At 34.3% G+C, this 17,301-nt stretch overlaps 1 protein-coding gene across 5 annotated transcripts in view; it reads left to right on the plus strand.

Annotated features, from left to right (window-relative positions):
- The window catches only part of RYR2 (ryanodine receptor 2), a 644,030-nt gene that overhangs the window by 258,912 nt on the left and 367,817 nt on the right, over positions 1-17,301 (plus strand). For 4 of the 5 annotated variants that reach the window (XM_075995501.1, XM_075995503.1, XM_075995502.1 and 1 more), the window contains exons 4-5: positions 12,202-12,216; positions 17,191-17,265. In XM_075995501.1, the coding sequence (XP_075851616.1) occupies positions 12,202-12,216; positions 17,191-17,265 (90 nt within the window). Of the gene's footprint in view, positions 1-1,138; positions 3,269-12,201; positions 12,217-17,190; positions 17,266-17,301 lie in introns of those variants that run through there. The other variant, XM_075995505.1, reaches the window with a different exon arrangement.

Consider the following 17,301-nt stretch of genomic DNA (forward strand, 5'->3'; position numbering starts at 1 on the left):
TTCTGTATCTGTTGTAGTCAATAAAAATATGTTTCCAAATCATAATTTCATTTAAAAAAAATCTAAATGACTTGAATATATTTCAAGAACTGGGACACAGCATACACATTTTTCAAGTCCTTTCCCCCAACCTTATAATAAATAACATGTGGGTGGAGTGTTATTTATAGGGTATAGTAGTTTTATTGTTTTCCACTGTTCTTTAATTTATGACTTAAAAAAATTTAACAGCAGGGTAATGGATTGTAGGCATGGATTAAATATTTTAATTACTTGTATCATTTATAAAAACTTCAAATTTATGATGAATGTTTTATTGTAACATAATTACCTATAAATGTATCTGTGCAAGAAAATAGGCATGCTATTTGAACAACTGAAACTAAACCACACATTTTATGTTTTAATAATCTGTGGGTGCATTTTACTGTTATCTTTCTGTTATCTTGTTAACACATCCTATTGGGTGGCACTGATCATAAAAAATGAGCTATTAAGCAGTCCCACATGAAATGCAGATTAAAAATCTGAAACAAAAGAGAAAAGGATGGTATATCATGGATTTGGTATGCATTGGGTAAGAGACACAATTTCAAGGCCCAGTTTCATCATTTAGTAGCTCTGTGACATTTTGTTGTTGTCGTTGTTGAAGATTTGTGAAACCTGTATATGTCATTTGTTTCCTCATATGTAAAATGCAGACAATAAGATTATATATAAAGGGTGTAGCTCAAAGCCTGGCACATAGTAACTACTTAATATGTGACCTATAAGATTTAATAATAATAGATTTCTTCATCTTAAACAGTAAAACAAAGTTAAACAATTTGAAACAAGCAACCAAATATTTTTTATGCTTATGGAATATTTCATGTTTATGTGCCCTAAATTTGTAAATAAAATATGAATATAAAAATAGGGAGGTCATATGAATTATCTACTATTCATATGATGATAGAATTAATTACTTTTGTTCTGGACTCTTATATCCTCTCTGCTAAATCAAATTGGTATTTAAAAGATTATTATTTCTTTTAAGGGAAATAAAACTTTGTTTTTATTTTAAAAATGAATTTACCCTTTTAATTAGTGCTAATATAGTATAATGCTTAATGTAATTTCCTAAAGATATTAAATATTTATTTTTCTAAAGTAATGGAATCAATATATTGCCTTAACATTTCACATACTTAGATAAGTTATTGGAGGAAATGTTCATTTGTCATATGTTTTATGGATTTGGTAATTGTTTAAATAATAAAATTGGTCAAGCGTATTGTGAAATTTATGTTTCTTTTCCTTGATTAGCTTCATAGAAATCATTCTCCTCTTCACTGTTTGCAGTAGTTCAATTAAATGATTCTTGTTAACATTTATAAGAGATGTGTCATGAAATCATTTTGCATCGCTTATGCATAATTACAACTTTATTGTACTTTAGTCAGTCTTTTAACTGTGTCGACCATTTGTCTTGTGTTGTGTGTCTAGCTGATAATTTACCCCCAGCACATGCTGTTGCTAAGCCTTTCTTTGGATATTTGGATATTCGCTCTGTACATTATTGCTACTAATTTTTGCTACTTGAGGAATTGTGTTTCTTTATTGTAATATAGATCATTAAAGAGCTTCTATTATGGATACTAGTAACTATGAGTCTTGATTACAAATTCTTCTGGAAAAATCCCACAGCACTATGCAAGTATGTCTGTGTGTGTGTGTGTGTGTGCGCGCGCATGCATGTGTCTTTGTTTAGATGTGAATGTGATGTTGGCATAATATAATGTTTTTGATAATCATTGATATCACTAAAATATGGCATATTCTGCTTTCCTAATAAATATTAAAAGGAGATCATTTCACATTTTTTTGAATTATTTTTCTTGGAATAGAATAAATATAATAATTTGTCCTTTTGGAGGTTGAAAAGTGCATAATAACTACACTATAATGGACATGCTTCTTTTGCTTTCTTTTGCCCTGGAATCTAAAGAAATGAATCTATCACCCTAATAGGGTAATGTTTAAATTGAAAACTTGAACTTTGAATAATAGTGAAATATCTTGAAAAATTTATAATGAAAACCGTGCTTTTCCATTGAGTAAAGTGTTCTTTCTTAAATAACAGTTATTAAAATGCAAAAGAGAGGGGCTAGGTTTTGAGGAGATTTTTCTGAAGACTAAAAAATTAGTAAAGAAGCCAAAATACTCTTTACCAGGGCTTCAAAAGGTTCTACCTATATATTTAGGTTGATATTTTTAATATCACTTTATAACATTTTAAAAATAATCACTCTGTATGTTGCATTTTATGCACATTACCTTCCAAGAGCTTGCTTACTAAGGCATAGAACTGCTTAGCTATATAGCCCAAGATTTCTGCCTAAGTAGCATTAGCTTCTCACCTGATTAATGAATTTAATTTTCTAAAGCAAAAATTATAAATAAACTTAAATATATGAAGGGTGTGAAGCAAACCTTAGTTCTCACAGTACACATTCTATAGAAGAGAGGCGAGTTATGGAAACTTAACCTTTGAGACTGAGTATGTCTCTCAGTGTTGAAATTTTTTATTCTGATTAATTTGGTAGTAATCTGGAACATTGTAGAAGATAGTTTTTGTTGTCTTGTGGCTTTTTTGCTTGTTCTGTTTAAAATAGGAATATAACTATAGTTACTTATTTGTTAAAGAATCACAAATGATTTTATTAATAAATACAACTTTAAAACTAATTTGATTCCCATATAATTTGAGAATTATTTGCCAAGGCGTGCCCTTTTTTATATTGTGAAATGCTAGAAAGATGGGGGTAAGAGACATTTTACATTAAATATCATGAGGAAAATTATAGTTAGATGCTGTGTCTCTAAATTGATCTTTTTAATTAAATAGATTTTTATAGTTAGAGGAGAATAGTAGTTTCCAAATCGGGAGACCTGTTATGTTTGAGAATTAGGTAAATGTTCACATTTACTTTTGAATATATTGGATTATCATTATTTCATTTACTTAGTGCATTTCTAGCCTATTGCCTGTGAAGTTCTGATAACTAAATTAATTGAGATTTTTTTGTTTGATGAGATTAAATGTTATTAACTAAAAGTTTGAATACTGTTTCTTATTCTTTAGAATTGGAAATAGATTTTGGTGCAAGGATCACATTTTAATTGATTTAAATGACAGTAATTGAAACATTGCTAGGTATTTATTTGTTTGTTTGTTATTTATTTTGGCTTTTTCTTTCCACAGCAAGTTGATGTGGAAAAATGGGTATGTGTTTCCATGTGTTTGCAAAGCAATTGTGATCTAAAAGTGCATGTTTGCTGTTGCCTCTAATCTTTTTATTTTGCTTCCTAGTGTGGCTTGTATTATTAGTGTTCAAACTAACTGCTCTGTTGTAATGAACAAATAACTTACAGGTCTCTAATTAGAAACTTATGTATCTGGTTTTTCTTCATCTGTATTGGGGTATATTAAAATACTCTCCATCCCTAGAACCATATAGTTTTAAAATAATTGGCTTTGTAATTATGACGTGATTCTGGCAGAAGGAAAGGCTTTTATATACTGTGTATCTTTTGCCAAAAAAACCTTGACTAGTTAACCTCAAAATCCCACTGCTTATCCCTTATATTTTCCTATGTACTATAGAAAAAGGCAATTTTATATACTCATATAATCTTAAAAAGTGAAGGTGAATAACTGTGTCATGTAGAAAAATGCAGTTACAGGATTCTGGAGGCTAAGTCTGGGGGCCAGCATTGTCACAAGTTGCATAATGTGAACAAGTTATGTTACTATTCTTGGTCTTAACTCATCTGTTAGGGAAAAAAGAGAGAGAAGGAATACACTAAGATCCCTTTCAAATCTTAATACTACAAGATTCTGGATGGAAATTTAAGTCTCACCAAGACTGATAGCCTCACTCCAGTTTTTTTCCCCAAGAGTGTAAAACAGTGAGGCTTTTCATTGTTGAAGTGTTTGGTTTTTATTTGCTCTGTGATTTAATATGATGAATCATTTAAGATTGACTTAACTGATGGCTTCATTTTATCTTCATGATATTTCCTGGTCTTGGGATCCAATTTTCTTGATGCAATATTTTGAGAATGTTGCCATCTTTCCAGTAGCTTTTCAGTGCCCTTGTAGTAGTGTTTCTCAAACAACTGTGTGCCCACGTGGCTTTTTCTGATTCTTTGTTCTTTACCACTTTTCAGCCCTCGATAGACAAGCAAACTTTTGTTTTTTAAATTTACCATTTTCATGATGATGAAACCCATATTGATCTTTGAGAATTACCACTTCTGTATTATATTCCTGGAAATAATTTAAATTCATTATCTATCCCATCATAATTAAACGACTATTATTTTTTTTCAACTACTTATTTTTGAAATTTCATGCCTTTCTGTCTGTAGATAGTTAAAATTCTGATCTAAGCTCCACATTTTTCTTGTCTTGGTAAGGGAAGCCTGCTTGTCTCTCAGAACAGGTCTGGCACCTCTTTGTCTGTCACCTGCTCCCTACTGTCAGCATCCTAAACCACATCCCTCTGTCTTTTTCCATCTTCGCATCCCTTTACTTCCATTGCAGTATTTCTGTGGATTATCCAAATTGGTATTTATTGACCAGACACTCAAGCTGCTTTTAATTCTTTTGCAAAGAAAGAGAATATGTTAATAAATGAAGTCACTTTTTCACCATTGTCTAAAAGTATTCACGTTTGTTTTTCTGTGCATTTGATTATTTTTGATCTGCCTCACTGTGTTCTTTTACTTTCATAATAATTTCTTGCCTCAAAATTTATTTTTATTAAGTTTATTTATTAATCTTTACAGTAGACATTAGTTTCCAGATACTTTCTGAGCCTCACTGTGTTCTTTTATTTTCATAATAATTTCTTACCTCAAAATCTATTTTTATTAAGTTTATTTATTAATCTTTACAGTAGAAATTAGTTTCCAGATACTTTCTGAGCTGAAAATCATGAGGTTTCACTTTGCCAGTGATGAACTTCATCATCTTATATAGGCTTTTTGTAGGCCATACTCTCCTTGTCTATAGGATAAGAATCTGGAATTCTCCTTCCTTATTCTTAAATATTTCTATTATGTTAATGATGTAACATTTGATGTTAAAATATATGTTCAGTTAGAAATCACATAATGAAAAGATTCTGCTGGGTTCGTTTTAGAACACTAATGGTCAGTATGTATATATGTCTCAGTAAATTTTAGACTTGAGCTATTTCTTTCTTTGAAGACCTATATAGTTTAAATCTTATGCTTTGGCCATTAGAAGTTTGAAATTGTACTATAACAGGTATTCCTTGAAGGGCAACAGAAAATAATTTAACTCTCTGCCCACCTAATTCAGAACTATTCAAAATGATCTGTGGGGCTCTTTTTCCTCTGCCCCTTGGGTTAAATTAGAATGGGTCCCATGAGCTCGTATTTAGAGAGTGAAACACCCTAGAGTCATTTCAAGTCATATAAATCTCGTTTCAGTAATTAAAATGCCCAATCCTGTGTAATAGGCGAACTTGAATTTAATTTAAGTGAACTTGTCTGGGCTAGCCCAGGCCACTCCATGCAGGAGGACTGGAGGGAAGGACATCTGGGAAGCTGCTTCTCACTTAACCCTGCCGAGTCCCCCATGCCCTACATGGTGCCTGGAGTGTCTACCCCTCTCAGGTGCTATGGGAAAGAGGAAGAAAAGGAAGGTTGGCAGGAAAGATCTTTAGTCATCGTCTTATTCATCAGGCTTGCCAGGTATAGAAAGCTGACTTTCCTTCTGGGTACTTGGCAGGTGTCTTGGCAGGTCCCCCATCCCCTGAAATCTCTGGCCTGTGGTTCTCCTGCTGCAGCCAAATGCATCTCCTCCAGCTGGTCAGTGGTGATGGCTTCCTCTTCTTGTGAGCTCTTGGCGGCCTCTGAGACAGTCCCAGGCTGGCTCTGTCTAGTGCGGCCCCATCTGCTTGTTGGCAGTGCAGCCACCTCCTAGTTGCAGCCCTGGAGGGGTTATAGCCAGCCTCTTGCCTCTTACCCTCCAGGCATAGTCAGACACCAGCACACAGTGTCCCAGGTCCTGGGAACAGTGGTATTCCTGAAGCCACATTCACTGGGCTTGAAGTGAGAGCAAACTTGGGAGGGAGGCAGGTCTCTAGGCCCACCTGCACCTCTCTCCAAGAAACTGCCTCTTTCCCTCCAACCTCTTCTGACAGACTAAGGTGGGTGGTCAGCTAAGGGCAGTGTGTGGATTTGTAGGCACCCCCTTTGGTGTCCCTGCTTAGAGTTGTATAACAGTGTCTTTTGGAATATGGTAGTATAGATGTTTCTCTACTTACAATTTACATCTCCATAAACCCATCAGAAGTGGAAAATATCATAAGTCAAAAATGCATTCAATACACCTGCCCTACTGAACCTCATAGCTTTGCCCAGCTTACCTTAAACAAGCTCAGCTCACTTACTTTAGCCCACACTTGGGCAAAGTCATCTAACATAAAGCCTATTTTATAATGAGGTGTTGAACATCTCATGTAATTTATTGAATACTGTACTGAAAGTTAAAAACAGAATAGTTGTATCAGTAGTAGTAGCATGATGCCTATTGAATGCCTGTCACTTTCAGACCATCATAAAGGCAAAAGATCCAAAGTTGAAAAATCCTAAGGCAACCTCTCATATGTTGGGGATCATCTATTCTTGCCATTGTTTTGTTCTGAGGCAGGTGTCCCATTTTAACATCTGTTACACTTGCTTGTCTAGAGTGCATTTAACAATACCAGATTAAGACCTTCAGGAGCCTTATAAAACTTGATAGATATGAAAATGAAAATGGCTTCTTTATAAATTTTCTAATAACATAATTCTGGATAGATTCATCAAAGGTCCATATCTCTCTCTCTCTCTCTCTCTCTCTCTCTCTCTCTCTCTCTCTCTCTCTCTCTCTCTCTCTCTCTCTCTCTCTCTTCCTTTCTCCCTCCCTTCTTCTTCCCTTTCCTTCCTAATTTCCTTCTTTTCTTCATCTCCTTCCCTCTCTCCATTCATCAATGTCTCGTTGAGCCTCTCACGTTTGTTTAATAGTAGTCCACTGAGTCACCCAGTGCTGCTCTTTGTATTTTAAAAGAGAATGACATTTCTGAGTCTTGGCTAAAAGTAATTATTAATAACTATTATTTCCATCTATTCCACTCCACTCTCAGCTGTCCCCTAGCCTACAGCATGGGTTTCCAATGTGGAGGCCTGCGACTGAGGTCCTGGTCCTGGGTGGGGGTCAAGATAGTAAAGGATGGGCCGGGCGCGGTGGCTCACGCCTGTAATCCTAGCTCTCTGGGAGGCCGAGGCGGGTGGATTGCTCAAGGTCAGGAGTTCAAAACCAGCCTGAGCAAGAGCGAGACCCCGTCTCTACTATAAATAGAAAGAAACTAATTGGCCAACTGATATATATATTAAAAAAATTAGCCGGGCATGGTGGCGCATGCCTGTAGTCCCAGCTACTCGGGAGGCTGAGACAGAGGATCGCTCGAGCCCAGGAGTTTGAGGTTGCTGTGAGCTAGGCTGACGCCACGGCACTCACACTAGCCTGGGCAACAAAGCGAGACTCTGTCTCAAAAAAAAAAAAAAAAAAAAAAAAAAAAAAGATAGTAAAGGATGGAACAGATGAAACTACTGTCTGGGAAGCACTGTCTATGGACCGAATGATGTCTTATCCATATACTTCCTCTTTCTAAAAATACATTGATGCTATTATAATTGTTAAAATACAACATCATTTCAAATGTTCCTAACTCAATAGTTATTTAACAAAATAATGCATTTTTACACATAGCTACTATTTGTGAGGGTCTGCGAAGTGCTTGAATGCTACCAAGGTTCATTCATGTTTGAAATTGTTTTAAAAATATATATAGAATCTTCTATATTCTGCTGTAGGTAATTTTTTTATGTGTAGGTAGTAATCTGGGTAGAGGACTGGCTTTACATGTCTTCAGGTCATTATTATCTGGATGTCCTCTGTATAGATCAATTTGTTGTTTTTTGATTTAGAGAAATTCTCTATTGAGACAAGCTGGGAAAAGAAGAAAGCCCTAGATAGCTCTTCTACTTTTAAGGCTTTCACACAACTCTGTGCTTTATAAGCATGTGTCACATCAAGATAAAATGTTAGGACTATAAGTCCTAACTTATAGCAGCTTATTGGAATCATTTATTTTCCTTCACCATTCTAAAGAAGAACTAGAAAGTATAAATACATAAATACATCAAATCTATTACACTCAGAAGAGAAGGCATCCCTTTTAAATACTCTCTGTACAGAGTAGTTGATAGGTTGAAAAAGATACCAGTTGCTACAAATCTGCCAAAAAACAAAACAAAACAGTAAAGTGAATTCTTTTTAAACATATCTGCATGCTCAGATAACTCAATGCCAGTAATAGTCATTAACATGAGTGACACAAGAACATTTCTTTGGGATGTATCATTACGTGCATAATTGCACTTTCACAGGCCAGTAGGTGAGGCCCTTTCAGATGCTTTGTGGACCTACAATCCACATGCCTGTCTTATCAGGCCAATCTTGGATATTTTCAGCAGTGGAACCCTAGAAAGTTAAGCATTCCCATAGAATATTTTGATTAAAAGAACAATAGTTGAGGTTTTCCACAAATATATATTCCATAATGCTATTAGATAGTATATATTGGCATATGCTTGGAAATTAGAATCCTTAATTTTAAATTTCACTTTTCTCCTAAAAATTGTTGGGTGCATCATTAATTAAAATATAGCTACCTACAAATCCAAGTCTTTGGAGATAAAGTACATTTTCCTCTTGTCAACATAATGAAGTTTATTAGATATTTCTTCACAAAGGAAAGGTTACCGGTTGGAAGATTATGAAGAATCCTCGCATCTTGATATATGGAGAGGAAAAGATGGCAAAAAAGCTTAAATTTGATGGATATTTTGTATGCAGGGTAGAATATTTTGCCTCCTCATTGGAAACTTCATGCAAGAAGGACTTCTGAGCTTAAATTTTACCCTATTTTCTCAGATTGCTGCATTTGATAATTCTTTTTAATGACAAGTCCCCCCCCCAAGTGTTTCTTGCTTTTTCGCTAATTCCTTATCTATATAATTTTTGAGGAGACATTCCAATAAAAGTTATTGTAAAGGTTCTAAGACAGGCCATTAGAAGTATTAATTTTTTTTTTTATTTTGGCATATTATGGGGGTACAGATTTTAAGGTTTCAATAAATGCCCATTTCCCCCCTCCCCCCAAAAGTCTGAGTCTCCATCATGACCATCCCCCAGGTGGTGCACATCTCACTCATTATGTATGTATATACCCACCCCCCTCCCCCCTCCCACCTGCCCAATACCCTATTACTGTAGTACCTATGTGTCCACTTAGGTGCTAGTCAGTTAATACCAGTTTTCTGGAGAATATATCTGGTGCCTGTTTTTCCATTCTTGGGATACTTCACTTAGTAGTATGGGTTCCAGCTCTAACCAGGAAAATATAAGATGTGCTATATTAATAAAATGTGGTATATGTATACCATGGAGTACTATTCAGCTGTAAGAAGTATTAATTTTTACTGAACTGAAATAACAATTTAAAAAAATCAAAGTTGAAATGAAAGACATAATTATGGTAGACGGGCTGTTCTCCATCACCGGAATTACTGTTTCTTCCTTTGTACCAATAACAGATTAAATATAATTATGCATTCTCTTGATGTCCAGTATTTGTTAACTTTTTTCAGAATTAGGTATTGCTGTTTGGTTTGTTTTTCAACTCATAATCCTTTGCACTTGCTGAGAAAATCCCACAGGTCTTTCAGATCTTCCATATCTAGTGGCTTACGCTTGTAGACCAAAGACTATGCTTTTTTTGTCATCCAGTTGATACCCAGAGCCATCTGTGTGTTAAAACGTAATGATAGTAGTTTCTTTTCTTGGTTTTCATGTTAATAAAGCATGTAGATGGTTCTACCCTCACCTCTTGCTCATATTTGGAGCTTCATCTGACCTGTCAATTCTGAAGTAATTAACCTCGAGACACTGAGTAATTTTTCCATAAAGAACTAAAATTTTCCTCTTTGTATTTCTGTGCAAATTTATCATCATCCAAAAAATTCTTCTTAGACAGAAAGCAGGTTGCATTCATGCAATCTGTAATTGCCCTTGTAGTCATCCCCCACTCTATTTTGTCTAATGAAATTATGACTCTTGTCTAATAAAATTTTTATGAGTGAAATAAGTCAAATTAATTTTTTTGTTAAAATTATTATAAGCAAAAAATTATATCCTCCACACCTAAAGGGGCTGCTTTCTTCAGTATTTATCCTTATGTGTGAGTTTCTTTTTTTCTCTTTTCCCTCCTGTCAACTTTTAAAGGTTTTTTGTTGTTCCTCTTTTTCTGTTTGTTACTTTTTGTCATACCTAACTACCATTTACATTGAGATTAAAATAATATATTCATTCTTTTTGTTTTAATGTGTTTTGCTTTCTTCTTTGCCCTTAAATGATACCTTTTGAATATCTCATGATGCAATAACTTTGGTAATATCTGGCACTTAAGCAAGATTGAATAATAAATGATTTGTAAAAAAAATTAATGCCACTAATACCACAAATAATCATTCATGGTCTTGATTATCTTTTGAGAATAATGTTTGTCACATCTCCTGTACATTGTAATTCTACAGATGGGTATTTTATCATTTGCTATTCCTGCTATTTTATTGTATATGTAGATTACTTTCCTCCATGTCTGGCTGTTCCTACAATCAGACACAACTTAGAAATTCCGAAGAGCAGACTTCATTAGCTCTACTGACCACTCTTTTTTCTGTCTATTACAATTTTAAAGCATTTCAATTTTGATGAATGACAAAATAAGGCTGAGAACATTTTTTAAAGAAAAATCCCCAAGACCTAGCTCAATTTGAAAAAAATATCTCATGGAAGTATCTATTATAAACCATGTGCGACAGCAAAATGTTAGATTTTTATGTTTCTTTGAATTAAAGCTTAAAAATGATTTTGCCTAATCCTTCATATAGTGATATCTCTCTCATTAGTGAGTCACATGTAGGTGTGTGATTGGTCAGTTTCAACATGAAAAATGTTTCCTGATATCATTTACCATTAATATCAGTTATAAAAATGTAACTAAACAGCCTATATTTCCAAGCCAAGAATGAAAAGGCTTTTTTACAATTTTCCCTTAAAATTATAATACTGAAAATGAAAAAAAATCAGTCTTGATGGAATTTCCATTTAGTAATACACATAATACTATGTAAGTATATTTCAGGCAAAAAAAGAAATATTTACAGTTATCTATAATTAGAAAACCTTCCTTTAAAACTAATGTGTCTATGCATAACTTTTTTCTGTAGGACTTAGACATGCCCTAACGACTAAATTCAGCCCCAAGTTTGGAAATACATCATTTTTCATCTATGTACCTTTCCTAGGAATAAGAAGTCAGAGAAACTTTGGGAATCTAAAGAAAAATGAAGGAATACACACACTACACACACACACTACACACACACACACACACACACACACACACACTATGTTTTGTAGAAGAAAAAATGAGCTATTATAATTCATGAAAGGAGACTGTGTCATTTTAAAAGGAAATGAAAAGTTTTGTGATTTTTCTTTGAAATTCACCTCTCACAGTATGTATTGTCTAAGAAATTGCTTATTGTTATTTTGCATGAAATATGAGCAGCTTATTGCAGCTTATTAGTTTAGAATCTACCTTACCTGTTTCTAATCTACTGTTTCTACTAAAATTAGTTGGGTTGCTATTTATGTCACTGCATTTTTATGCAAAAGATGAAAGGTTTTTTTTTTTTTTTTTCAAAAACATTTTCAGAAAATAGATTTAAGATTATGGTACTTAGATATATTGTAAATTGAATCACACATGAGAGTGGCATGTTTTCACAGAATAAGGGAGAACTAATGTAAAGACACTTTTAAGAAGAGTTTTGCTTGCTACAGCTTTCCTCTAGCATGTAGTTGATAATTAAGTTTTGTTGCAACAACACAGTGAATGTGTTTTTTATGTTTATTTATAATAATGGAGTCTTTATACATAAGAGATATTTTTAATGCCTTTGAAATGATGTATATTTAATGTTTTCTCTTTTTTCCTTATGCCCCTACAGAAATTCATGATGAAGGTAAGACATTGGGTCTATATTTCTAATACTTTGTATGTTTTAAGTATGGTTATATGTACTTGTGTTATCTTTGAATTCATGGTACTTTTCTTCATATTTTAAAGTTTCTAAAAATTAAATCAAACTTTGGAACTTTTAAATTTAAATAAATCACACTTTTAGATTTAACAACTCAACAAACAACATTTGACATCTCTGGGTCATATTGTAACATTTATTTTAATTAGTCAACATTAGGAATTTCTCTTATTAAAATAAATTTTCTCTATAGCTCTTCATTTAGTATGTTCACTCTGGAGATTATATTGTCTATTTTGTGTTTATGCACTCTTGTCTGAATACAATGGGAAATTCTTACACTGGGAAATTAGGAGAGGCACCAAGAAACTACTTCTACCTACTCTAAGAGAAAAGAAAATAATTTGCCTCTTTTCATTTCTCAACTAAATCAGAAAAAGGAAAAAGTTGTTAAAGGGGACAAAAGAAAAGAGAAAAGCAAAACATATGGCCATATCATTGAAGGAATATGTAGGGAAGGATAAGAAGATCAGAATAAAATTATTTCAGGATTTAGAGCCTAAAATTTTTGTTTCATTTTTATATGTGTACCACATTTCTCCTGTAACATTCATGAAATTGAATTTTTTGTCTTAAAAGCCAAGAAACATTAGAGAAATTTATTTGTATTAAGTTAATAAAGGCTTAATATAATTTATAGTTTCAAAAGAATGTAATTTCAAAAGATCTACAACTTTGAGAAGTTATTAAATAAAAATTCTGGATGTAGGGCAAGTGCATTGGCTTATGCTTGTAATCCCAGCACTTTGGGAAGCCAAGGCAGAAGGAAAATTTGAGGCCAGGATTTCTAGACCCACCAGGGGAACATAGTGAGATTCCATCTCTACAGAAAAATTTGCCAGATGTCACGGCATGTGCCTATACAACCAGCTACTCAGCAGGCTGAGGCTGATAGCTTGAACCCAGTTGTTCAAGGCTGCAATGAGCTGTGATTGCATCAGGGGTGACAGAGTGAGACTCTGTCTCTTAAGAAATAAAAATAAAACTCTGGATGTAGATTGAAAAAAGTTGCTTTGAAGAAAGGGAAATATGCTCTTGGCAGTCTGTTGAATTAGTCAGGTGTTAGGTATGTCATTCATTCATGTTTTACAGAACTCTAAACCAGGTGCATGGGGGGGGGGTATACCCCGACTGGACCTATTCACTAACAGTAACAGTTTGGATGGGCTGACAGGACAGGGCATTTCTTTGAAGCCATCTACCAACAAAGACACGGAACAGCTTCCAAAATTTCAAATAACTCTAACTCTCATTTTCAGTAGAAAATATTATGATTATATTGTGAAGAGAGATGTCTAACCATTTTAGACATCATGAAACAAGGGTTTTGATTGGGAAAATATTACAAACCACACGAAAACATGAATTTTCCTCTCCCTGCAAATATTAGTAAGTAACTAAGGAAATTGGATTTGAAAAAATTCAGTTTTTCTTGCTAAATCTGCATTTGCTGTATTCATTTTATTATCTCACCCTTACTCCAATCTCCTGTCCAGTGCCATATTGACCTCTCCTTTGGGAAGGGTGAATGAAATAATCACCTGAAACGAATATCTCAAGCTCTTTTATGAGAACAGATTCATATCAAAACCAGTGCAAATAGAAAGATGATGTAGAATCAGTTAAAGCCAGGTGGTATGCTTAAAATAATTTAATTAGGCTCTGATTTCTTTCAACCGTGAGGCCAGAAGGCCAATGGCTCTTTTAATACCTGCACTGGATGATCTGGAAAGGTTAGGATATGATGAAGGGGAGGGCATATGTATGCAATTAGAGTTCATTTAAGCCACTGAAAAGGAAAAAAGATGCTGAACTTCATTTAGCTTTCACCTTTCAGTCATGATTTGCTTTGGGTTTCATACCTGAAAAGGCATTGCTTAACTTCTTAGAGACAGACGGATGCTTTCTTGTTGTGGGAACCTATTTCTGCTTGTTGGTGTTAAACAGTATGACTTAGTACTGTCTTAAGCCTGATATGTTCCCTCAGAAGGTTTTCTGGGAAGTCACTATCACAAGTAAGCCATTTGTCAAGTGTCTGTCCAGGCAGTGTTCAGCTGGCTTTGTCAGGGACATTTATTTTGAACTGAAGCCAGGATTCTCATTGATTATTGTAATCATCCTGTGATTCTGTTGTGATTCACTATTTAAAGGTGGCAGAACTGTTTGAGAATGTCCTGCTACTAGGGACCCACAGGTATATTGAAATGCCAGGCTCAGCAACCCTGTCTTGATCCCTGTGTATCTTGTGCAATTCACATTTGCCTTTGTAAGTCATTCTCGGATGATAGGAAGGGTTATGCACAAAGGTTTTTTTTTTCCTCCCTGAAACAACTAATTTTTTTATTTCCAAGTATCACTGTTTATATTTGAAGATAAAAGCTTCTCAACTTAAATAACTGAGCCCTATGAAGGAAATTCTTTTAATACAAAGTTTTGTTTCTATGATAATATTGGAATGTGGTCCAGTATTGCTTGAAGTAATAAACTCCTTTTAAGATTCCATTGTGTAACTTCTAAAATGGCATATTAAAACAGTCGAGGGATATAGAGAAACTCTCTTGTAGAGTCTGGTTTATTTTTTAAAAAGCTCTTACATAATAAGGTCCTAGAATTATAAGAAATGTCCTATGTTGATTAACATAGCATTTTTGTACAGAGAACATGATTAGGAAAACAGAAAACCTTAAAATATTTAGATATTATATAGTTGGTAAATTAAATGGCTTTAATCAACAATAATACAAAAAACATGTTAATAAGCAAGCATATATTGCAAACATATATGGTCATTCCTCTATATCTCTGGGGGATTGGTCTAGGACCTCCCACAGATACCAAAATCTATGGACACTCAAGTCTCTTATATAAAATAGTGCAGTTTTGCATATAACCTGCACATATCCTCCTATATGCTTTAAATCATCTCTAGATTATTTATAATATCTAATACAATGTAAATGCTATATAAATAGTCATTATCTTATATTGTTTTAAAATTATCTTATTGTATAATTGTATTGTTATTTTTATTGGTTTCTTCCCCCAAATATTTTCCATCCAAGGTCGGTTGAATCCACAGATGCAAAATCTGTGGATACAGAGGGCTGATTGTATTTTAGAAAGAGCCAAAAGCAAACAAACAAGAAAGGACAAATCATAGAGCCAGTAGTTTTCATATGTGTGTAAACCTCCTTAGTTTTATACATATATACATATGTGTGTATATATTTATGTAAATATAAATAAAATTTATAGGAACAACTTTACTGTAAAAGGTATGCCTATTACATAAATTCAAGACTTTGTCCTTTACATTTTAAAAAATCTTGTTTTGATTGGTGTGATTGTGAAGTATTATTAAAGTTCAGCTGGATTTTACAGCTTTGGAACTTAAATCTGGTATGGAAAGGTGAGCTTCTATTACAGTAATTCAAAGGAGACAAAGTAAATAAAATTGTTTTTGGCCATAATAAATCAAATGTATTATAGAAAAAATAAGTACTCTCTAAAGAGAGCCTCATTCTGTGGAGAAATATAACTTTTCCCTTTTCTTCTCAGTACATGAAAAATGATTTTTAAAAAGTTTTTCTTATCATTTTAATACCTTCTACTACCTGTTTACAAAATGGTTCAGAGTTCTTTCAAGTATAACATATGAAATAAAGTTATCTTAAGAAATTATATGGAGCAATAGGGAAGTGGAGGTGGTATAATTTTAGAAAAAAGACTACAATACTATTGGATGTTAAAGAACTTTCTTCCACACTTCTTAAGGTATGGGTCAGCATCATCACTCTTATCCTTAAGATTTTTAAAGACCTTCTTTTCCTTTAAAAGGAAGTGCAACCTCCTTGGCATAACAGTCTATAGCTTCAAAGATCTTTCCTTGATCTAATTTTATAATTCTTGTTATGTTTCTTTGTGCAGCCCAAAGCTACAGTCCTGTGATCCCTTCCTCATTCTTAAATACCTTGTAGTTATATAACATGATACCTTTATGCATACTTGTCACTCAGCCTGAGATGGGCTCCCCCATGTCTGTTTTTTCATTCAACAAATGTTTATTGAGTGCTTACTAGGGTCTGACCTTGTGCTCAGAGCTGGTGGTGAAATGATAATCAGGACAAGGTCATTGTCTTTGAGGAGTTCTCAGTCTGGTCAAGGAGAGAAAGGCTCTTGCAGTGTAGAGTGAAAAGGCCAGTGTACGTAGATGCAGACCTAGGGCTGTAGGAGGACATAGGGAGTGGCTAGCTTTGAGGAAACCTGATGAGGGTTCATAGAGGAGGCGGCCTTTTACCTGGGTTTTAAAACATAGTTTATAAGGCAGAGAAGACTACAGGGAGAGGGAACATGATTCCAAGATGTGGCTGCATGAAAGCAGTATGGCGTACTCAGGGAACGGAAAGTGGGTGTGTTTGGAGCATAGGCGATTGGGAGATAAGGATTGAGACTAAATGTCTCTGTGCTTGTGCTTCTCAAAGTGTAGTCCCTGGACTAACAGCATCAGCATCACCTGGGAAATTTATGAAATGAAACTTCTTTGTATCTACTCCAGACCTATTGATTCAGAATCTCTTCAGTAAGGCCCAGGAATCTATGTATTAACCAGCCCTCTGGGTGATTCATAGGCATGCTAAATTGTCATAATTCTTGGCTAAAATCAAGTTTATTCTCCAAGAGCTAGATCAAATGCTAACCCCACAGCGGATGTTTTCTTGATAGTTTTATTCCAATTTAAGCATTATTTCCACAGCACTGTGCTTGTGTTCAATAGCTCTTGCTGTATACTTTCCTGCTAAACTTTCCCTTGAGAGCAAGACAGCATTTTATTGACTTAGTTAAATCACTCTTTTGTGTTTTTTTCTTCTCTCCCCTTCCTTTCTCTTCTTCATGCAGACTGCTCAAGGTGGAGGTCATCGAACACTCCTCTATGGACATGCCATATTGCTGCGCCACTCCTATAGTGGCATGGTGAGTAGACATTGGGATTTCATCTGTCATATGGTC

The sequence above is a fragment of the Microcebus murinus genome, chromosome 19 (assembly GCF_040939455.1).
Source record: "Microcebus murinus isolate Inina chromosome 19, M.murinus_Inina_mat1.0, whole genome shotgun sequence".
Taxonomy (NCBI): domain Eukaryota; kingdom Metazoa; phylum Chordata; class Mammalia; order Primates; family Cheirogaleidae; genus Microcebus; species Microcebus murinus.